General features: G+C 45.8%; 1 protein-coding gene across 1 annotated transcript; it reads right to left on the bottom strand.

Annotated features, from left to right (window-relative positions):
• Positions 1-6,389: 6,389 nt before the first annotated feature.
• Positions 6,390-15,001, bottom strand: TLR4 (toll like receptor 4). Its single transcript, XM_065853874.2, has 3 exons — positions 14,839-15,001; positions 13,826-13,992; positions 6,390-12,599 (listed from the first exon to the last, which is right to left on the bottom strand). Exons 1-3 carry the CDS (start codon positions 14,935-14,937, stop codon positions 10,340-10,342), a joined length of 2,526 nt encoding a protein of 841 aa, XP_065709946.1. The 5' UTR covers positions 14,938-15,001; the 3' UTR covers positions 6,390-10,339.
• Positions 15,002-24,262: the final 9,261 nt, after the last annotated feature.

Below are 24,262 nucleotides of genomic sequence, written 5' to 3'. Positions count from 1 at the left end.
CTCAGAGGAATGAAGTTCTAACAAGCTTTATAAGGGAAGATATACTCAAATTAGCACTTTTTCCCATCATCCTTCCACTTTCCATCCCACTCCCAGGATGCGATATGAGCCCAGCCACTCTATGAGACACCAGAGAACTCACATGGGAGGTGACCATAGGAAACCAGGACTCCTACATTCTACTGCTTGCAAAGCAACTTGTTTTAATAAGATAAACGCAATACACTTCTCTGGTTCCATTCAGAGAGAGAGAATTATATTTGAACAGCATAAAACTCCATCCATGAGCAGCATATCAAGTGGAAAGTGAGGCTTTGCTTCAGACCATCCGCACTTGTCCTCCCTCCCCATACACTACTGGGGCTTGTCGGTAGATTTATTCACCTACAGCATGTCCAGTGTCAATCTGGCATTGACTGCCCAAAATTCACAGCTTACTGTGTCCCACATTCCAAGGACATGACGTTTTTATCCTCTTGGTCTTTTCTGCCCGTTTCCAGTGGCTTTCCCCACCAGAGCATCATTGGAACACACTCCTGCCCACGTGTCCCATTAAATAGACCCCTGAACCCCTCTCATGTGTCTGGACACGTATTCAAAGCACACGAGTCTCGCACAGTAAGCTTCCAACAGCTGGAGGTATCTCGCTGACTTAGGGACAGCAAACCTAAATAAAATTAGCAGACGGAGAAGATGCTGAAATTGAGCTTTCCAAGGCGAAGAGCTGGCACAAAATCCAGACTTGGCAAAATAATTCTGCCACTTTTTTCCGCCCCCCCCCCCTCCGAAGTCTAGCTCCATCCTCTTCTGCAAGGGGTTTGAAAGAAATCCATGGCACCAGCAGGATTCTCACCATCCCATCTCCCAGACTGTTAAAGAAAAAGGCCTTTAAAAATAGTTACGTGCTGCTGGGTGGGATTTTCTTCTGCAGGTGCTGTGCAATATAGAGTGAGATGAGATTCTAATCATAGCTCCTTCACAGAGGGAAGGGTTCAGAGTTTAGCTGTGCGGCACCAGCCTCATTTTCACAGCAATATCGTTATGTTCTCCGGGTGTCAGGGGGACACATATTGCTGTCATTTCCCTGTGCTGCCTTTGGATATCAGATGCAAGGAGCAGCAATGAAACACGCAGCTCTCAGCGCTCCATTGCACTAAGCCAGAAGAGAGGAGGCTGTTTGGTGTCCTGGTGCATCTGCTGGAGCTCATCCCATGAGGGAGAGGGTCCTTGACCTTCTGGGTGTTCTACTCTCCAGCCAGAGAGGGTTCCCCATCCAAACAGGGACTGGGCAGAGAAATAAGAGCTCAAGGCTGCATTTCCCCAACAGACACAAATCTTGCCGTGTGTTACCCGCTCACTGACACAGCTCCGCACTGAGGACAGTCTCTTCCCCACCACAGCCCCATGCTTGCTCGTTAAAAATTCCCCACACCAAAAGACAAATGGTTTTTCCCCCAAATTAGTCAAAACCACTCCTACAGCAAGTGTATGACCTGCTTGGCATGTGAGTAATGGTTTTCTCGAGCTGGCTATCTCAGCAGGGTGCCAGCAGATGCTCCTGTTGAATGGACTGAGGACCTTCTGCCAGGTCCCTTCACCAAAGAGCTGTCAGTCCCCAGGAGAAGAAGGTCCCTGCCAGAGCCTCAGCATCTGGATCTCTTCCACAGACCAGCCCGGAAGCCTCAAGACACAGGGGATTTTCTGACAAGGTCTCCCAACCTAGTCCAGCAAATGTCTACCATCTGCCAAAGTTCACACGACTGAAATGCCTGTGGGAATTGCATCACCACCATACAGCCCAAGGCAATAGCACCTTCTCCTTTTATTTTTCTCTTTATTTGGCACCATCTCTACTGAGCTTTGCCTGTTGCCTTCTACCAGCTCATACACTCAGGGCTGTGGTAGTTCTGCAATTGTGCTGTCTTCCCGATTTCTCCACTGCTTTGTTTTCAGAAGCTTGAGTCTGAATATTTAAAATGTCCTGGAAGGGCACAAAGCATTACCAGTTTATTTACAGTTAAAGAATGTTTTCTAAATGGAGGTCCAAGCCAAAACGTTGCTCCAAGGACTCCCACTGCCATGAACAAATCCTGGGAAAGCTGGAGAAGGGATGCACATTGGCCCAGCATTCATGTCCTTTGGGTGTTTTACCTGTGGTTCCTCACTCTCCAATGTATAGTTCTTTCCTAAGCCCCAGATTTTATTAGGATGCTTAATTTTTAACCTTTTGCTGCAATGTTATATCAACTTGTCTCTACATTTTGCTTTAAGGACATGGAGTCAGCTGGAATAAGGCTGGGTGCACTCTATCCAACAGCCTGGCCTGACTTAGGGAAGGATCTGGTCAGCCCTGAGCTGGGTAGCTGGGTACCACGTGGAGCATCTCTCCAGGAGTCTGGTAAACCCACCCAGGTTAATATGTCCCTTCCTCAGTGCAGGATCCTAGGATCCTATAGAAAAGTCTGATAGAATCGCAGCAAGACAAGTGGCATTTGTCACCTGGACTGGAGCAGCCACTACCTCATCCTTGAGGGGAAGTTTTGAGAAACAAAGCGAGATTACAGCTATACAACTATACCTTCATGTCACCCACACCGCACCCACAGCCAGAAAACTAGAGATGACAGCAAAGTCACCCCAGTGTGACCACATTGCAGTGACATACCCTCCAATCCACACTTCCACGTACACAGATATTTCATCAGATGCAAGACAGGGCTGCCAAACCCTGGCTCAGAGCTGTGCTGTGGTTACCAGCAGCAAAGCTATTAAACCCCATTGCAGCCCCATATGCATTCACTTCATGCATTTAATCTCGACAGCCCTAGTAAATTCTTTCTGAAAAGAAAAGAAAACCCTTGTTTCCCCTCCCCCTGAGCTACTGCATCTTGTTAAATGTCACAATAACATCAGTCCTTGTTGAAGGTTGAATCCACCTTGACTGTAATCCTGGTGTGGCACTGGATGGAGAGAAAAAAAAAACAACAAAACCAAGCAAAATTCAAAAAACAACAAGAAGCAAAAAACCCCAGATACTTCCTTCCACTTCTCTGTCAGCTCCACTTTGCATCAAAATCGCCTTTGTATGTCACACAGTTATTAAAGTTGTGGATTGCGGCTGGGAGTGCGTGCGCGTGAACGTGTGTGTGTCTGTGTCTGGGAAACTGGGTCACCCGGAGAGTGCTCCGTGAAAACTCTGCCCTGACAAATCCGGGCTGGCAAGACTCAAAGATATCCCGCATAATGTTTTTCTGCCTCCCATCATGCTTTGAAAGCAACAAATAATACTACTTTTCCCTATATTTTTGTATCTTTTATTCAGCAGCTTCCTGAGGTAAATAACCTCTGGCAGGCAAATCTAAGGGGATGCTCCTATCTCGCTTGCTGTCTGCTCACTGAAATCATGATATGCTTGGCTTTCATGAGGCTTTTATAAAATATCCCCTTTTTTTTCCGAGAGGAACAGCTATGAAAGAGGTCAAGCAGCTCCCCAGATTTGTCTACAGTCCCAGCACCTTCTTGTTTTTTACTTCCCCTCGCAGCTCCAGGGATACCAGGAGGGCACATCCCCATCACACTGGGGACATCTGTGGGCATCTCCCCAGTCAGAGTAGATGGCTGCTCTCCAGCTGTGGCTCTTTCTAGCAGGCAGGCATCCTTTTCTTTCTGTCAGGGCTCTGAATAAGAGAGCTTGGGCAGTTTCTATCTGAGGCTGAGGGGTGAATCTTGTCACCCACCTGCTGCTGTCAGCAGTGTGATTTGGGGGAAAACCAGCGGAGAACGGGGCTGGCCCAGCTCAGCACCAGGAGCTGATAGAGGGGGCAAGAGAGAGGGAACTGAAACTTGCAGGTCAGAAAGACGCGGGCCACCATTCAGGAAGAACAGAGAGGAAAAACTGTGGGTTTTCTTATTAACAGCTTATTTTAATACTTACCGTGTCAGCCAAGGGATGGCAAATGAAATACCTTGGGACGGGAGGGCTTTACAGGTGAGGCAGAATTGCAAGGAGGATTCTGAGGGCCAAACACTGCTTTTCCTTGTGCTACTATCAGTGCACTTATTTCCTTTAAAGAAAGCAAAAATTAAGTGGTTGCAGAAAGGGGTTGGAAGGATCTGGCTTCAGACACACTTTTGGTGGCATGAGGTCCCACCAGATCCATCACTGGGACAAGTGACTTTCAGGCATCACTTTACGAATCCCACAGCCACAGGAGCTGAAACGCTGCCGAGCATCCTGCCGCTGCCACATTGGGCAAGTTTGGGTTTGCCTTGGGTTTCTGAGGAAGATGTGCTCACCCAGATAACTCCGGTGGATGCGTTAAACTGGACTGTCAGGCTGTAGGGAATGGGAACACGGGATAACAGTGTCCCCAAGCCTGCTCTGTGTCCTCTGGTTAATGTATTCCGCAGTGAGTTTAGGGGATCTCGGAAGAATGAATTGTCAGAGCATCTGAAGCAAGAGATGGCAGGGGAATTACTTCTAATCCTTCTTGCAGACCAAAACTCTCCAAAGGATTTAAAGATGGTTTAAAAAATGTTAAAAAGAAAAAAAAGAGCATCTCTCGCTTTTTTCATACATTTTGGGTTGGTCACTGGGTGCTGGCTGGGAGCTGAAAGTGAAGAGAAACTTCGAGGAGAAGGAAAGGATGAGAAAGGGAAATAAGAAAAGATAAAGACTGGCAATAGATCTGGAGAAAAGCCTATCTTACCCTCTCTGGGAATGTAGGCTGCAATTAAATCTCTTTTGCCTAACAATACCCCATTGTTATTTGCATAGTACTCAAGATGTGGCGATAAGGGAGGAAGGAGCTGCAGACAGGGCGGGCTGCAGTTGTTCTCTGATCACTGGGCTGCTGTTTGGAATCCTCTGGCTGGAGGGTCACAGGTCCTAAAGAAGGGATGTTCCTGAGGATCTGCCCCACTACGAGACACGAATGGTGGGAGGATTTTGGAAGCCTGGGGGCTGTATACGACCTCCCTGCTACACATCTGATTTGTAGACATAGTCAAGACTTTCGTTGTCTTTTCACTCCTCTCTGTGCACCCCCCAGCTGTGGTTTGGAGAAAGATGCTGGTGAAGAAGGGGTATGGTGGGTGCTGCAGGTGCCTAAAGCCTTTTGGGAATCAGAGCCCACACTTTACCAGACATACACATAACAGACCTCAAGACCAGAGTTTCCTCTGTGTTTAAGTATGTTTAAATGGTAATTCAGTCCTCTTCCACACGGGTAGGAACAGGACTAATGCAGGCAGTGACTGCCCAGCCTGAGAGGCCTCTGGGAGCTGCTCGTGCTGCCAAGACGGAGAGAAACATGCAAAGCACCATTTTCATTCAGAGTGTCTCAGGATGACGTTTCGAGAGGGTCAACCAGGCTCCCCCAGCAAAGAAGCACTGGGGTGAGAAATCACAGGTCCCAAATCTGGGCTGTCCCCAGCAAGACTTCCCAACCAGAGCAGAATTACCCCCTTCTCAGCAGTGATGGAAAACAGCGACTGCTGCCTTAGCTGAGCAGACAGCGGTATGCAAAAACATGATTTAAAAGCAACTTCTCAGAGGTACTAATTTCAAAACATTTTCTTATCACCATTATGCCAAAAGGCAGCAGTTACAGACTCATCACAAACCTCCTGCCTTCCAGGTGCTTGAGGCTATTAGTGCTGGAAACCCTGGGACCAGCCACCTCCAGCAGCCCAGATTCACCCAGCTGCTGAATTGTGGCCGCTTTGAGAACCTGCACCGACCTCTTTCCTATTCTTTTTGTTGCTTTTTTCTTGATTTTCAAGGCTTTTAACTGAGCTGTCCTCAATGGTGCGATGTTTCTGTGCTCGCAGCAGCGCAGAGAGGTCCAGGCTGGTGGATTATTGACTTTGCCCTCTACATGACCTTGGAGCTGAGGCAGGTTTGTGCTGCTGGCAGATGGGCTCTTCTGCTGCAAATCACGCTTCGCTGTCATTTGTCCCAATTCTCAGCCTGAGCTGCGACGGCAAAGAACAACTTGTTAAGAAATTGCTTCTTTTCCTACCATGTTCAATTGCTCTCGGTCTCAGGCAGGTCACATTGATTTGACTGCACCTACCCGAGATGTTTTGCAAAAGGCACTTAGTGAAATTAATTCTGGGGATTCTTCAGTGGTTTTTAGTGCCCAGACTACATGTGTGATAGAGCCAGGTGAAGGTTTATCTTTCAAAGGGGTCAGGGGAATGGAAGTTCCATTTTGGTTTTTCAGTAAGGCACAAAAAGGAAAAATTGTGAATTTTCCCACAATTTTAATTTGGGTGGGTGGGAACATTTTTATATTTTGGTTTTGGTTTGGGAGGCTAGTCAGATTATATAAATAGAAATTTTGAAATGAAAAGGTGCTCTGAGAAACAACAGCATAAGCCTAAACTGACATTTTAAAAAATGATGTTGTAAAGCAATTTAACTTTTATTTGAAATCCTTTTCCCAGCCCCTCTAAAACATTGCAAATATCACTGTTTCCACACAAAGTGTCTGTTCCAAGATTACAAACCCATGCAATACGAAACTGGAAACCCTGATATGGCATTTTCTGTTCCATAGATTCACTACGCTACCTCATTAAATTACAGAAACCACTTACAAAATAACATTTCCCAAAGGACAAACACTATTCCAGGAAAAGTTTCAACCTGTTCCCGTCAAGTATCAGCTGGTCTAGAGAAACCAGCTGTTTTTCCTTGTTTTGTTGATTTTTTAAGTGACATGGGAAGTCCGCGTTAATACTTGGGGAGGTCAAGGGAGCATCACGCGGTGCCGTTCCTGCAATCAGACAGATCCAGGTGGGCAGTGATGCAAATGTCTCTAGTTTTTAGTTTATACATAATGTCTCTGCTGCAGTGTGGAGATCGCAAATGCAATCATGTTAATGAGGGTTTGCTCCGTTCAGAGCCCTCGCTGCAAAGCACATCTTGGCAATGATGCTGGCACATTGTGATGGTCTCCAAGACATCGCCCCCTGCAATGCACGTAAGACCAGAGCTTCAGCTGTAGTGGCATTTTGCATGGGTCAGATTAAGTACATGGTGGAATCGGGGCATGTCCCCATCACAAATGACATGAAATAGTTTGGATGCAGCAGCCCTTTGGAGCTTTATCTCCACCTGTTTTTATGACCTAAGCAAAACAGATGCTTTAATAACTGGAGTATGTTCAGCTGTTTACATGAGACATGAATGCAGATCTGCATGGATGTTTGGTTGGTTGCTCATTTATTCATCCAAACAAGTAAATATATCAAAGCTACCTGTTGCACAGTGAACACTTCCAAGTAACAATGCACGCCAACTTGTTCAGAGACGTGAAAATTTTCAGTTTTCCTTCAGAAATTTGCTTCCTATAACAAAGGCAAATATGTGTGTGTGTTTCTGTTTGAACCACAATATTTTCCCCATTTATAGCATTGTGGAAAGTTGCTTTGAGTCTCCTAAAAACAAATCTGCTTTTTCTCTGCTGGGTAATCGGTGAAAATAAAATTGTTCATGCAGGCTTTTTCCTCCTAGAAGCATAAACCACAAAGTATGGAAGCCGGCACTGCCAGGGCAGGTTAATGACCCCTCGGGGAGGGCTGGGACATTCACAGCACATGGCCTTGCCTGGCACCCTGGTCCCATGAACAGGGGTTGGTGTCACCAGCCAGACTCCTCCTGAGCCTCCTTGTGCAATGCAGCAAAAAGAAAATAATCCTGGTTCCGTTGCTGAAGGTCTCGGTCATAAAAGAAATCAGTTTGTGTCTTCAAAGCACCAGCTATTGGTGAGACCAAGTGAAATCTCTAAATGCACAAGGGGAGCAGGAGTAACAGTGCCTGCAGGGCTTGCGGAGCATGAACCTCTGCCAAACTCCCTTATTTTCTGAATGCTCCAGTCTCTGTCTCCCTCCTCTCACCCCTTCTAGAATCTACAATGGGTTTTGTGCTTTCTCTTAGATGGTAAGAAATCCTGGGGCAACTCCCATATCCATTTCTGCTGTGATTAGGAAGAGGAGAACGAGTGACTGGCTTCTTTTTCAATTGTACGGAGGGGAGCCTCCACGCAGCATCGCCCCAGCTCTCCTCCAAAAGCTGCTTTGATATTCAACAAATGCTTTTTGAACAATGCTGCCCTAAACACTTACTATAATGCCCACAAACACTTGCAGGCTTTCTGAAACTCATTATTATAATTACAATCAAGAATCATAGAAGTCTCTGCTTTGTGCCAGAAACACACACATACTCAATTGTTTGTAGAAGAGCCACAGAGAGAAGAGCGATGGAGAAACACATCTTCAGCATTGCTCAATTCAGGAGTAGGAACTCCCACCCCATTTAATTTTTCCTCTTTTTGTTTTCTAATTTAACTTGTAGCTGCTGAAATCCAGGCTAATAATTGCTTTGTCCTCTGTGCCCTTCTTTAGCCTCAGTGCAGGGAACCCTGAACTCTGCCCTGGTTTGCTGTACCCCCTCCTCAGCTCCAGCAGCCTCTACATTGGGAAGATGCAGAACTCAGGACCCATTGTTCACAGCAGAGGTGGGGAGCTCGGCACTTCAGAAATCACTGTAATGGCACTTAGCAGATGCAAAACAAACTCTCTGGGCAAGTGAGCGCAGCATCAAGCTTAGTTTTATTGAAGCTTCATCTTGCGGGTCACAAAAAACCTCATTTTTTTTTGGTGGTGGTTTTTGGTAGTGTTATCCCAATGTACTGCTGACAGCACAGAGAGAGGGAGCTGTGATTCAGCTTTTGCCAGCATAAGCCCTGGAACAAGCTCTCCCTCTTTTTTAAATAGTGTCTGATGTCGGTCTCACTCATCACCGGCTTCCACAGAGATGTCGCTGACTGGTGCTTAGAAAAGCGAGATGGATCAGGCCCTTTATTCTGAATAAATATCAGACCTGATTCACCACCCAATTGCTTCTGTTTTACCTCTGTAGAACATCACTGATTATAGAAGGATTTGCAAGTTTAAAACTCAACTAATTCAGTTATTAATCCCAACCAAAGCCTTCTGTAAATAGAGAGCAATACTCTAGCAGTGTTCAATATTCGACACATCAATGAAGCACTCTGTAATGTGATTCAATGGCATTTATGTTTTCCTTCCCTTTATCCAGGGCAGTGCTGGGATACATTCAGTTTAGCTAACCCAGACTTTTCTCCTCTGTCTCTTCTCCCTGCAAAATGCAGGCACGGTCTCGGTGAAACGAAGGCAAAACTTCCACATCCTGTGACTGTCGGTGGGATGCCAACTGGGACCAGAGCCTGCCATGGTGTGATGGGGAGAAGACAGATGGACTCAGCCTCATTGCTAGCTCCAAACATCTCTAAAATCCATTTCAATCCACGGGCTGGAGGGTCCTACAGCACTTTCCAACAGTGAATTAAGGCTGGTCCAGAGACTGGAAAAGCTTATTCTAGAACTGGTTGGCTGTAAACATCAAAGCACTTTGTTCAGGCTCAGTCTTACTCACATATGGTAGTCCCACACAGTATATACAGAAACACGGGATGAGGAGAAGCAGGTGGAGCAAAGAAATAGCTTGATTTTAAAGGTGTTAATCATTTCAATGTTTTTTTCTCGTCTCACTGATCCCTGGATCCCCCGAGAAAATCTCAAACAACTCTCTCATGCTATATAATCTGGATACAAATAACAGTTTCAGGTGATGGAAATATTTGGAGGTTTCAATATTTGGTCTAAAGAAAATTAAAATAAATATGTTAGGGAAATTTCCCATCAATGGCAACCTCCCCTCCACTGACAACATAACTGTTCAGCATCACCAAGTAGCTGTGACTACAGGACACTCCTTTTCCCTTTGTAGGGCTTTTTCCCCTAAGTCGTGGTGCCTAAGAAGTCTGACCCAAGCCTTTCAGGATCCAAACCCTGTTTCTGTTTCCCACCCTTTTTAGAATGAAGAATCCTGTATTTTTGCACTTCCCTGGAGATCCTGGGCTTCACTCAAAGCAACAGACCCTGAAGTTCCACCAAGTAAATGGTGCCCAGACCCAAATCCAGTTTCAGGGCAGACAAATGACAAGAAGAGTCCATCTATTCACCAACCCACCAGACCTGCGTGGGTAACTGGACCGGCATGATGGACATCTGCAGACAGACACGGAGCTCAGGTATGTGCAGATCTTCCAGCTGTTGTCACTCATTAGCCTGCACGTTCCCTTGAGAAAGGGTGACCAGCAAGGCACGTATTTCTGTAGTGATTTTACACTGTCTTCACCTCCTCCAACTCTGAACAGCCACAGAAGAACCAGCTTCTAAGCAGCAGCCCTCAACCAGGGCCAGGATGGGAGACAGGACAGAAGTGATGTGATTTGTCTTTCTCTCACATGAGCTTTACCTCCTCATGATTCCACCTTTTGCCTTCTAGCAGGACCCCTGTCAGCTGCCTCCAGAAGATGTGCCTGCTGATCTCCTTGTTTTTCCACTCCAGATACGTGTTCCTCCTTAGGTATCGGGACAGCCCCAGCCTCTGCCTCAGCAAGACTTTGTTCACTTCTTCCAGTACAATCATGATGATTCCAGCCTTTCCTTCAACAAGTTGCCAGGACTGGGCAATGTCAAACTCAAAGCTACACCACTTGCTCTCCAGAAAGTCTGTAGAGATGACTGCGATGACATTTCTGCTACTCAGAAAACCTTCTTGGATGATATTGGTGATAATGGGTACCCCTGGTATGAAATCCCTGTAGTAAAGACAGAGATGGAAGGGAGGTGTCCCTCCTTCTAAGGGTTCCACCAGCTCTTTCATCACCCATTCTTGGTCTTTGCTGGAGTGGATGACAAAAGCATCATAGGTGTTGCCCCTTTCTGCAGAGTGTTTACACCCACTGAGCAGCACCAGTGAGTAGTATAGCTGGAAGTAGTATTTGTAAACCAGGAAGAGGAACACCACTGCAGCGAGCACCACAATCACCGAGGATGCCACCATGCTTGCATTGAGTTGGCAGGAGGACAGATCAAAGTTCAGCAGGCTCACATTCTTCACGTACGTGGGCATATGGCATATCATCAACTCCTCGTGCTGCAGTAGCTCCTGCTGTTCCTTGACCCATTTCAGAAAGTTCACATGTATGCAAGAGCAATCAAACAGGTTTTGAGAGATGTCTAACAGGACTAGACTATCAGGCAGGATTTCTAGAGCTGAGTCCAACAGGACGCTGAGCTGATTGTTGCTGAAATCCAGGGCTGTGAGGGCTCGGAGCGGCTTGTAGACTCCAGGATCAAATAGCAGTAGCTTATTGTTGCTGATGTTTAGCTCCTTTAGTTCAGTGAGGGCACCAAATGTACTTTGATCCACCTGTACTAATTTGCAATTTGAAATATCCAAGGTGTGCAGGTGACTGAGGTTTTTGAAGCTATCCACCAGTTTATTAGTCTCAAAGGAGTTGCCAGCCATCTTGAGCACTTGCAAAGAGTTCAAGCCACAAAACGCACACTGGGCTTTGACATGAGTTCTGGTATAGGAAATATCGAGATAAATGAGTTTCTGAAGGGACAGAAAGACAGGGTAGGAACCAGGACCAAATAACTTTGTGTGCTGAAAGTCCAAATATAACAAATTCTTCACAGTAGCAAAATCACCAGTCACACTGATGTCAGAATTGAAGCTGAGGTTCAAGTGTTTCAAATTTGGACACTTGGGAAACTGGAGGGAACAGCAACCAGTGAAGGAGAGGCGATTCTCACTCAGATCTACAACCTCCAGGTTACTTAGAGTGTGAAATTTCTCCCGGAAGCTATTGAGGTATTTGCTTTTGGTAATACGAAGAACTCTCAGCTCCTTGAAAAGAGACAGTTTCACGGCAGGCACTTCCTTAAACTTGCATTTCTTACATTCCAGCTGTTTCACTTGAGAGAACATTGGAACCTCTGACACCTCTTCAAGTTGGAGGTCCACCAACCGAATACTGGAGACGTTGCCTATGCAGTTAAAAAGAGTGTCTGTGTCATCCTCAAAATCCCTGAAACAGATTAAGACAAACTCTTGCATTCGTACCTGACACAGTCCACTCAAGAGTCCGCTCTGAAAGTTTACCAGTCTCTGGTTGTTGTTGAATTCTCCAACTATTAGTCTGTTGACCTGTAAACCAGTCAGACCTTGAAGAGAACTGTGCATCACACTGAAGTTCTCAAAAGAGGACCTTAGAACCAGCTCACCAAGGTGAATCTTCTCAAAGGACCCTGGCTCTATGTACTTTATATCATTCAAGGAAAGCACCAGTGTGAGGTTGAGCCTGTTCCCTTCCCTCAGGACATCAAGGTCTCCTTTGGAGATATGTGTGATCTTATTGGAGAAAAAGCTCAGGTATCTGAGAGAGGTCAGATTGGTGAAATACTCGGGAAGCTTCAATGAGGCGATGTTGTTGTGGCCCAAATTCAGTTCCTGCAGGGAATGCAAGTGTCCAATGGGTAGGTCAGCCAGAGATGTTATGTTGGTTTCCACCAATACTAGTTTTTTCAGCAATGTTAAGCCATCAAAGGCTGCAGGCCCCAGGTACTGGAGGGAATTGGCAGTTAAAATTAAGGTGGAAAGCTTATGAAGATCCTTAAAAGAGTTATCTTCTATTGTATGGAGCTGGCACCTGTTGAGCAGGAAAAGAGAAAAAATGTGCATGAAACACTGTCCCTTTCATTACGTGTTCACTAATAGTACTGCACTAAGCACTCCTGAATGTGCAAAGTGAACTGTCCCACAGCAGGAGACCTTCTCTCACCTCCTCCTCCCTCTCTAAATCCGAAGTTCAATTGCAAAGCAAAGCGACCTTGAGCCACAGCGAAGGTCAAAAATTCATGCAGGCAGCAGGAAAGAAGCATTTTGGCTTTCTGTTTAGGCTGAACTAACATCTTAACGATCATCACTGATGGCAGAGCCAAGCGGATACTGCACTCTCTTCCACTCTGCACCTTCAGGCTGTCACTTCAGTCACAGCTGGGCAGTCCCATGGCACCAGCAGGATGTAGCAGTGGCAAAGCTCACAACTCGCTCGGATGTCATCAGCAAAACTGCTGACAGGCAAGAGGCCCCAGGCAATTATGGCTCCAAAGGAGAAAAGGGAGAGGGGAAAAAGAAGGTGGCCACCTAAAGATGGTTTCACATGGGAAGATCCCAAATTTGAGACCCAAATCCATTCCACAGTGAATTTAAGCAAAATTAGTTTTATAATCCAGCCAGTGCCTTACAGCAAAGCTGCTCTGCCACTCAGCCACTTTGCAGCTGTAACTGTGATGGGACTGAGTGACATTTTTCAGTGAAACAATTTACCCAGAGAAACTGTTGTCTCAAGTCAGTGGAAATTATACATCAATTCAAATTTGCTAATAAGCCTCCCCCATCTCCTCCCCCAGATATGCGAGAAGAAGGGAAAAGAGAATATGTTGATATTTTAAAACTGCCTTTTAGAAAATGAATGTACCTTCCTCTTATTTTTTTTTTTTAACTGTGATTAGAAAAATAGCTTACCCAAGATGTTCCACTTCAGAGTTTTTGTAACAGTGAAAAGTCTGACATTTCTCATGTTCAGAGAGAAGTAAAACATCTTCCTCCTCCTTCTCACATCCCAACCTACCAGATCAGACTGACACACCTAGAGAGTGCTCACCCACTAACTGGACTAAAAGCTGAATATCATTTGACCATGGGGATGTGCAGAGCAACAGACACAGGGATAAAGTCAAAAGAAAACAAACAAACAACAGTGAACAGCCAAGACCAAGAGACCCCCAAACCAACAGACTCCAAAATAAGCAGCCATAGTGGCCCAGCTGGTGAAGCGAGATTATCCAGTATCCACACAAAAGAGCTCATTACCTTGTAAGATCCAGATGATGCAGTTCAGGAACTGATGAAAAATAATTTGACCCCAGTGATTTCAGATTGCTGAAACTAAGATCCAAGTTCCGGGTGGTATTTGGGACCTCAGCAGGAACTCCAGAGATGTTCAGTCCCATGCACGTGAAAGCTCTGTCAGGAATGACCTGAAACAGTGGCAGATTTAATCATGGTCAACATCTGCACTTCATGAAGTGCCAGAAAATTACACCATCAGGAAAGCGGGAGCAGAACAACTAACCTTGTAGTTAAATTCTAAATGAGCTACCCTGACTTTTGGTAAATAATCTTATGTATCTTAAGCATCTTCCCCACATCTAAAAGAGCTGGTTCCGCTCCCCACAAAGAGCTACATTTCTTTTTGATTGAAGCAGGTGCAAAACTACAGGATAGTGTTCCGTGAGGCTATGGATGAACCAGCAGCAACCTTTGAGAGAGCCAGCAAAACAAGCACACGAGGATGCAGCAAAACAAGCAGACGAGGATGCACTGAGTGTCCAGGATCAGCTCTCAGCTTTGCTCCACTGCAGATTAGCAAGCAGTTCTAACCACAGTTATTCTGTAAGTAATAATTGTCAGCAAAAGTTTGCAAAAGGCAGTTTATCAGTGCCAGGTACTTGGGTTACTGGTGAAATCACTCTATGGTACAAATCAGATGAAAATAGTGTATTTTGCAAAAAAATATAGACAAGGCTTGGATATCTTCCTGAAGAGAAACAATCCATTAGATTAACCGTACTGCATTAACCTCAGAGGTACAGAAAGCCAACAAGAAGCAATGGTTCATGCTGCTGGTTCTGGTTCTCAGATGTTTTTGAGACCTGCATTTACTTCAAATACTTCAATTGCCTTGGTAACAGCCTTAGAAAAGAAAAAGATGGGCTTTCATAAGACAACTAACAAACAGTAGACTATGCACAAATCTCCCAAGCAGAAGGAAAAGTTGCACCAGAGAAACAGAAAGATTTTGTGCTCGTTTAGAGACCACGTACCTCCAGGCAGGGGTTGCGGAGGCAGTTTGCCAGCTGTGGTGGGACAAGCACCAGCAGCACCATGAGTGTCCCCGGAGGAAAAGCTCCTCTCCTGGGCATCTTCAGGAGGCCAAACGTGCAGGAGAAAGCAGCATGGGTATCACTCAAGGACCTGGAGCGAGAAACGTCCTGAAATGCCAAGCGTTGTGTTTCACTACCCACGTCACTGAGAGCTGCAGAAAACAAGGAGGGAAGTGAAACTGGTAGCTGGCTGGACGTGCCCTGAGTGAATGGTTCTCCTTGCAATTGTTTAGAAGAAAATAAAAAGTTAGGGTATTTTTTTTTTTTTTTCAGTAAAAATGAAGTAATGAAAAGTATAGTTTGGACTAGAAATTAAAGAGGAATATGACTCGTATCAGTGTGTCACTTGATTTGGTTGCCTCAGACTAGCTCAAGTCAAACTGGAAAAAAAAATAAAATGAAGGGAAACTGTAGTGAAATTCTGAGTCTGATTTCTGGAAGATCATGCTTCACATCCCGTAATTCAAATGCACTGGATGGAGCGAATGACTTTGCCTTTGTACCTCTGCCATGCTCCCAGCTACACCACGCCAGCAAGTCATGGAGATGTGCTCAGCTGTGGCAGATGTTTTCTTGAGGTAACAGCAGGTTTATCTATGGCCGAGCTCTCATGAACATGCATCTTGGTTTTATCCAGCTGGCTGGACCACAGGATTGTCATTATCACAGGAACAAGTTGCACATGGCCAGGCACGAGGAATAAATGCTGGAGACTCACAGAGTGGGCGAAGTCCAGGACTTTACAGCCCTCCCCACCCTGTCTTTGGATGGGAGGGTGCTGGGTCATGCCTGAATCAGTGTTTGATGCCTCGCTACAAAAGTGACTACATCTCAATACCATCCTTAATTTACAGTGCAGACACAGCTATTGTTTCTGGAAGAGGCTTTGTAAAACCTCACAGTTGGCAATATTAATTTAAATCAGCTCTGAGCCTTCTAATAAAGCTCCCTGCCTTCATTTACTCTGATAAATGGTAGTGCATTCATGTATCTGCTCCTGTCTTGCTGTAGATAACTAAGAAGTGTTACTGGGGATCCAGCCACAGTGTTGCTGGTATTATTAACACCACGCAGACGGAGAAGTTGGAAAAATGTGAGACAAGGATGGGATACTAGTCTAAAAGTTGATGGAATAGGGAATGACTACTCATGAATACCTGTGAAAACTGATATTAAATATAAGCTGCAATGAAAAGTTTAAAATATGGCAAGGGGTGAGAGTTGGACTCCTTCGGCAGCTCAGCAGAGAGATGGGGAAATCCTAAAATAATGGATGATCGCTGTGATGAAAACACAGGGCGGCACAATGGGAGCTAAACCCGACACCCTCATGTGCAGCCAGGTGGTGCCCATTAAGTCAGAGGACAAAAAGTTCGTTGAAACTGGGCAAGTTCTACAAAATTCTTGTTCTGAAAAGACTGTCGTGATTGCAGGTATTTCCTTTTACAGATGGAATCAAAAGTGAATGGAAACAATTGCTGACTGCGTCTGTGCCTGGATTAAGGAAATTGGCAGAGCATCCTGTGTCTGTAGAGAGGACAAATGAGTGCATCTTTTAGTATTCGATATGCAGAATGAAGCAATCCACATTTAATTTTATCTAAAGCTGAGATGAGCCTGAAGTATGCTCTAGAAATTACCATTTCAATGGAGACTCACTGAAGATGCTGGAGAGTTTGGGAGCATCACAAAATCCACCCAACAGCCACACTTAGGGGTCAAGTGGGAAGTACAGCTTGAAGGACGTTCAGAGAACGTGCTGCCTCTATCACAAGGGACAGTTTCACAACACACATTGTTATTTGTTCAAGGACAAATCATATAGAAACTGCAAGGGATGGGACACCAGCGGAAAACATGCAAGCTAGCAAATCAAACCCAGCCACCAGTTTAGAAAGTCGATGCTGGTTAACTTCATATCCTTCAGCTTGCATACAACAATGTGCAATGACTGCAGAAAGTCATAATGTCTATGTAATTGCCTCTTTCAGTTCACAAGAAACAAAAGTATTATTTGGAATCCTTTAAAGTGACAAGAATAACATCTAAAATGAAATATGATTCACTGTGCTGGCAATTTACTGGGGGGGATCATAAAAGATCTCTTAGAAAGGAGGTATTACAGAAAATCTGTGTTTCTAAAAAACACATGCCCAAGTAATCTTTGTTCTCCTGAACATTATCATAATATAAGTAACAAAACAGCAGAGAGCATATATTCAACCTCTCTGATCTCAAGCAAGTTATTACGCAGCATAAGATGGCCACAATATAGCTGGACTGACAAAACATCTCGTACTTGTTTACATAAAGGACAATAATTTGTGAACTCCAGCCAAAAAGAAAAGTTAGTGAAACTCTTGAATGAAACAACTGGTCACAGCCACGCAAACAGATAGGGTTGTCTATCTCTGGTGATTTCAAGGTCATAGCTAACCCAGTATCACATATGGATCACCAGCTATTTCCCAGAAAAAAAGGATATTTTTGCTTCAGTAGTCATCCGAAGCAGTTCCCCAAGTCTATCTGCAAATGGAGGCTGAGGAACATGGCAAGAACTAGTTGGAGTTTAAGCAAACCAGTCTTACTATAAGTGAAAGGACCATCCATGACAACTATTTGGTTGTGATTCATGGATCAGATGGGAGAGAGCATACCTGAGATGCTGGCACATACATTGCTTCCTGGAACTGGTGAGTCACCTTCACACAGCAAACCCTGGCTGACTTGGCAGACACAGGATAGAGAGCACTGATCCACGCACACCCTGCACCAGGGCTGGTGAAAGAGCTGAGAAACTGGTACCATCACAACAGGTCCTTACTGGGGCATCCTGATGCCTAAAACTCTCATTTGTGATGCTTCCCCATATGAAGTGGGTGTAATAATCTCACACTTGATGGAAGATCAGCCTGCAAGACCTATTGCCTTTGCTTCTGGATCTCGTACCTTTGAAGAAGAGAACAAGATTCAGACTGAGAAACTCTGTGTTTAGTTTGGGGTGTTAGACGGCTTGGCTGCCGTCTGTCTGAGCAGTGATTGACTCCAGTTACAGATCATTTACCTGCTAGTTTCAAAGCAAGGAACATCAGTAATGCAGATTGCTTGTCATGCCTGTGACTGTAAGTGACAGGTAAGGATGTGGAGGTGGAATCAGAGACAGTCTCTACATATATATATATATATATACACATATATACAGCACAGACCAACCCCTGCTGCAAATGGTGACACCTAAACCAAACAATTCAGCATCACTAAGGTGATTCCCATTGCAGAAAAGGACAGATACTGGTGTATGCTGGGGAAAGAAAAAAACCCCAAAAGCTCATGTCCAAGTTAGTTTGATGAAAAGCAACCAAGCCTACACTGGAGTAGGTAATGTGTGCCATCAGATGGGCTATTCCCCAAAGTCAAGGTCATACACATACCCCAGAACTACTCAAAAGCTATTAGGGAAGAACTGTGTCAAGTAACGAGGGACAAATACACAACTAGAAAAAGTGATTAATCAGTGTCAAGATAGTCACTATCTGTGGCAGCTACTCCATATGGACTACATCAGGTCAGTGAGGAGCCCTACATTTTACTGAAGTCAATGTTTAATCTAAACAGTTGGAAGGATTTCACACAGATGGTGGAGGCATCCAGACTCTCTTGCCAAGTGTTCATGGACCAACAGGGAGTGACGGTGGAGCATCCTTGTCCCCTGGAGAGATGCAGGTTGGCACAGAACAGTCCAGCATCGCCCTGCCTTTCTGGCTGGGATGAACTGCGGTCACACCTGCGCTGGCCACAGAGCCAGGGTTTCACTGTCACCATCGACGTGAGGATGTTCACGGTGCCTTGGCCTGAAATGCGTTGTGCTTAGAAGCAGTGTAAATGCTGTTACGCAGCCTTGAGAAAGCTGGATTTACCGTCTCAGACCAATGCTTGATTTTGTTACTGAAGCAACAATAGGACTCATTTTCTTTTTCTTTCCCTCTCCATTACATCCTTATTATGGTATCTCGTAGCCTAATTTACATACATTTTGTATTACTGTGGCTTTGCCTTATCCTACTTATTCCATCTCCTTTTCCCCAGCTCTCTTGATAATAATGAGTCTGCTGTAGGGCAAGGATTCATTCAGACTATCAAACATGAGAGGTGTGCAGGGCACGGAGGACTGCAGATCTCAGGTTTTTTTAAACTGGACACAAGAAAGGTTGATTTCAGGATTCTGTGACTCCACCGAAACATGGTTAAATACTAAGCCCCTACCGCACTGCTTTGACACGCTGGGCAAGTCTGAAACAAGAGGCAGCTCTAATGAATCGTGGTTACCTGGAGAGATTACAGAACCCTGTTTTGAGTTAAAACCACCCAGCTTTTAAACAAAATAGCAAAAACCTGTGTAGCAGATATGCTTGCTGCAAGCACTGAGAGTGCTGCCACAGGCAGTGACCAATGCTGAAGCCCTTGAGCCTCATGTTTATGGTTTCAGTATCGTGGCTTGACGCTGCATGACAAGAAAATGTTGCACCAACTGTGGCAGAAAGTGCAGCTCCTGAGAGCTGTGGCAAAGTTCTTGTATACACATTACCTAGAGAAAATGTAAACCATCTCCTGGGGTTAGCTCATAGCATGCTTTATACATCAGTTTTCAGAGATTAAGGTTTTTATGCCATTTTACTCTACCAGGAGAAGAACATAGAATATTAATTGTCCACATAGTTGAGAGCCCAGTTCCATTACTTACAAAGCCATAAATTCCAAAAGAGTGGTTAAGCCAAATCCAAATGCATTTTGCATGCATTTGGAACATTGTATTTTTTGAATCTGCAGAACCTGTCTGACTGTTATGTGTACAGAGTAAAACTTGAAGCCAGTGTTGAACTGATAAAGAGGAATTTGTTAAAATACCCTTTTTCCCCCAGGCTGAGTCCAGTTCTGTTTGCATGTGCAAGATCAGGTCATCCCCTTTCAGCCTTCGAGTGATTTCTCTCAGACTGAGCTGGACCAGTGCCTCCAGTTCTTCCACCAGTCTCGCAGGGCATGGCAGTTTGGGGGAGTTTTGCAACATTTCGTTAGCCATTAATTGCATGCACCAACCAGAACAAAACCATTTCAATTCTAATAGAGGAGGAACCAGGCTGGCCAGAAAGGGAATAGCAGTGGGAGCAGTGTGAAAGGCATAAACACTTTGCAGATCATGAGAGGCAGAGTTTCATGGAAAGCTTTCGGGGGGGGGGTGGGGTGGGGGGGGTGTTGAGATTCTAAAAGAGAAGTTACCCAGGAAAAGGAGTGACACAAATAACACAGGCAGTGCCCTGAAAGCCTGACCACAGCAATGGGGAGGGAGGAAGGAAATGGGAGGGAGAAGCAGAAGTTTCATCTCCCCTAGAAATAGTTTGCAGTTACATGAGTACCCGTACTAATGCTCCCACACCCCAAATGCTGCTGCTGTAAGACAGATGCAGCCTGATCTAAGCCAACCCCACTCTTAGATTCTGCCCTCAAAATCGCTCTGCAGGAGGGACCTTCCTCCCAGTGAGCACCCGCTGCTGCAAAGTGCCGGTACCAACACAGCCATCAGCTTGTAGGTTCGTCCCTGTAGGTTATTTCTGCTGGTAGAGGCAGCATTTTGGTGAAGGAGCAACTGAAGTGAACCCAGGCCAGTAAGAAAGTAGCAATGAAAAGGTGCTGCAGAACAGGCAACCTCTGGGTTGATACAACGTAACAGCTCCATGGAAATCGAAAAGCTTCAAATAGAAGAAATCACCATGCTTTTAAACAAACCCACATCCAGGACAGAGCCTCCTGCACCTCTTTCTTTTCCATGTGCCTCTTTGTGTGTATTCCCTCGTGTGACACCTCACTTTTAATCCACGCATTAAATTCCTGTCCCTGGCCTGTGTGCTACAACACCGCCTTCTGCTCACGTAAAGCAAACACGGCCGGGTAACAAATCAAACGCTGCCTTAAAAGCTTCGTGCCTGAGAATCACGGCCACCACACTCACAGCAGCTGAACATGCTCCCTGGTCCCCCAAGCCTAACCCAGCACTTTGCACTCCTTGCCTGGATTGTTCCGCTTTGCACTTTCCAAACATTTTAGCAGGGAAATGTGAATTTTTTTTTTTTCTACAACATTTCTTCAGCAGTCAGAGACTCAGCATCTAATCTCAGCCCCAGCCAAGAGTCAGTGCATGACCTTCGACAAGATTACTTTACCATACCAGGCCTTCAAGCTTCTCATGCACTTGTTGCAGATTAAAAACATCCTTGTAGCACCTGGCAGGTTTCAAGTTAATTAAAGATTCATAGACCCATCACAAAGATGGTCAGGACCAAAGACAAAGTAAGATTAGATTCAGCCCCAGACTGTCACACCTGGGATGGAGTTAGAGCATGAGAAAATAGATGGGACGGGGCAATACTGAGAACAGAAATCAGGGTATGACAAGTTAAAGGTAGGGAGCTATGATCTAGCAGCTTAAGTTCATCAGTGCGAGAGCTGCTTGAAAGCGCATGTTTAAAAGGGAGAGAAAGAGAAACCTACTGAGAGAGAAGATGAACAGTGACAGGAGCGAGACGCGGAGAGGGCTGTGAAGTTGAGCACTGAGACAGAGAACCTGGAGTTGCTGCAGAAACCAGGGCTCCCAACCCAACTATTGCTTCCCTCACACATTTTTTCTCCCAACATCCATCTCCAGCCCAGCCTCATACTGGACAAAGGATCCAGGCAAGTCCTGCTGTGGAAGAAGCTGCAATGTGGTAAAAACAGAGAGAACTGGAAGGCAAGAAATTGAAGAGTCATCTTCAGAGAAGAAACATGGCCCCACCACTGCCAGTGGGCCAGCTCTGTCCAAACTGGGTCATTTTTCCACATAAAGGGCATGCACTTTATGACCAGTGCTACCAGCAACCAAAACAGGTCTGCAGTACCTCGCGCTGAAAAAGGTAAAAGGCACTGCCCCGCTCAGAATCTTCTCTCTGTTGGCATTTGCTGAATTTGATGGTTCCTGCTCCATCCACAAGAGCATTGCTGTCAGCCTTCCCCTTTTCATCCCTCCTGGCACAGTCAGAGCCTGGTGTTCAAGCCCTTCCCTCTTCCTCCTCCACCACCACCATGGCCCATGACCTTTTCTCAAAGCCATGCCATCCAGTCCATCCAGTTTTCCCCAGCGGTACTTCCATCTCCTCTGCAGCACTCAAGGCTGCCTTATAAGTGGGGGCCTCTCCAGCTGCACCATGTCCATCCAAGACATGGTGATGGTGAGAGAAGAGTGTTGCAATACCTGAGCTATGCAGAGCCTGACAGGCAGTTCACAAAACCAAGAACTTTTTCAAGTTCTCTTCTAAAAGGTCTGTCCATGAGCAAGCATAAGTATTTGCTGGTCAGGAAAGGCTTCCAGGGAGATTCAAATCTACAGAGATTGAGAGAGGCAGCAGCTCAGGGATGAGTGGAGCAGTCACATCAGTATCAGACACAAGGACCAGGGCAGATGAAGCAGGCTACATAATGAAGAGCTTTGGAAGGATACTGAGTTATCCTGAAGTACTTCCCATAAATGACCCACATATTTTTAATTCAGTCCTTACTGCTGTTTCTAATCCACCTTCTGAGCAGCAGTGACAGAAAAATCTCATTTACCTCCAGTTCTGCCCCCCTAGTTCCTCTCCCTTTTTGGTCATTCCTCTTTCTGTACATGTTTGAGGAACACTTATTCATCCGGTCATTGTTTACCCACAAGAAACGGGCAGAATTCCACCTATATTTCCAATTTCATTTATCCACTCATTTAATGACAAAGCTCAGGACACCCATGATAAAGCCTCGCAGCACATTGATCAGTCCAACAGCACATCTTCTCCCCTCTGATTGTCTTTCACAGGACATTTTACACACACATCTGTATTGCGTCATTCTGCTAGCCTGTTGACTCACTTGTAATGGTGAGAAGGCACCATTGTGCAACCATTAGCTGAACTATTTCCCTTCCTGCACATTCACACACAAACCCCAGGCTGCCAGTCTGCACCCATCAGCAGCCACTGAGACACTCACTGATTCATCTCTCAACAAAATTCCCCAAACAGATGTGAGATGGCTAACAAACCTTACAAGAAAACGCATTATCTACACAAAGCATCTCTGGCAAGCACCAAGATGCTTGCTGTGAAAGAAATAAGGTTCATTTCCAAGTATCCCTTCCTAAGAACTTCCAGATTGTGACCTGAGAATCTCTGATAGTTCAGGAGGTCTCTTAAAGAGGTCTACAAATGCAGGGTTTTGAGCTTGTGACCATGTTGTCCTGTCTCCCAGCTCCTGACCACTTCATTCCCATGCACAGCCAGCCCCAGAACTCCCCATCACACACATAGCCGGCTCCTTTACACAGAGGAATCTAGGCAGAAACAGATGAGGAGCTAATGCCAAAGTTCTGTCAAGCTGTTTGGGACCTTGAACAGCTTGAGTTTTTGAAAATCATTGGCTCAGGTAAGACTCATTTGTTCCTCCAGATAGAAACAGGCAGCAAGCAGCACTGGGGTTTGTCCACTGGGCGCTCTGGAAGTGACCATCAGCACGGGGGAATCTCTGCCACAGTCTAGCGAGGGCATCCCCAGGCTCACCCATGCTTCTTCATTCCGCTGCTTTTCTGTCTGCCCTGTCCTCAAGCCACTGCCAGGCAGAACGGTCCTCCAGGGCCCCAAGGATTCATGTTATTGAGTGATCCTTTTCTCACCCAGGTTTTATCCCAGGAGGGTGGTTGCCTCTTCTTCCCACAAATATGAATCGTGCCCCACCTCTAACCCAGATCACAGTAGCACTGAGGTCAGAAAAGGGAAGAAGGGAAGGATGTGACTTTCATATGAGTTAGGAGGGAGCGGTACAGCTCTGCACACACAGCCCTGCCAAAGGCCATGGGGAGACTGACATGGGCACAGCAGGACAGGGCCACCCCCAGGACCTGTCCCCCTGCCAGCATCTCTTCAGCCCCTGCAGCCATCAGACCTGCAGAGGAGCAGACCCTGTGGCAGAGTCTGGAGCCTCCAAGTGGCTGTATTCGCGTTAAACCTGGCAAGACAAAATTACACTCGGCCTCTGGTGATGAACCTTAGTAAATGCACATCCTTTTCCCCAGCAGCTGAGGACACTCGCTTGTAAACTCAAGCCTCACAGCCCTCCAGCAATCACTCACATCAATCTGTGAAGTGACACGGTGACAGTGCAGAGGGGTGGGGACTGACCGTGTCTCCCCTTCTCTGCACCCACAGCCTTCCTGGCCATGCTCGCTGCTGGGCTGAGCTGTGGAGTCCCACATCAATGACGTGGGCTCCCTTGCTCCTTTTTACCCATAGTTGTCATCTGGCTGCTC

Source organism: Patagioenas fasciata, chromosome 20 (assembly GCF_037038585.1).
Source record: "Patagioenas fasciata isolate bPatFas1 chromosome 20, bPatFas1.hap1, whole genome shotgun sequence".
NCBI lineage: Eukaryota > Metazoa > Chordata > Aves > Columbiformes > Columbidae > Patagioenas > Patagioenas fasciata.
This window is presented reverse-complemented; position numbering and strand designations above follow the sequence as displayed.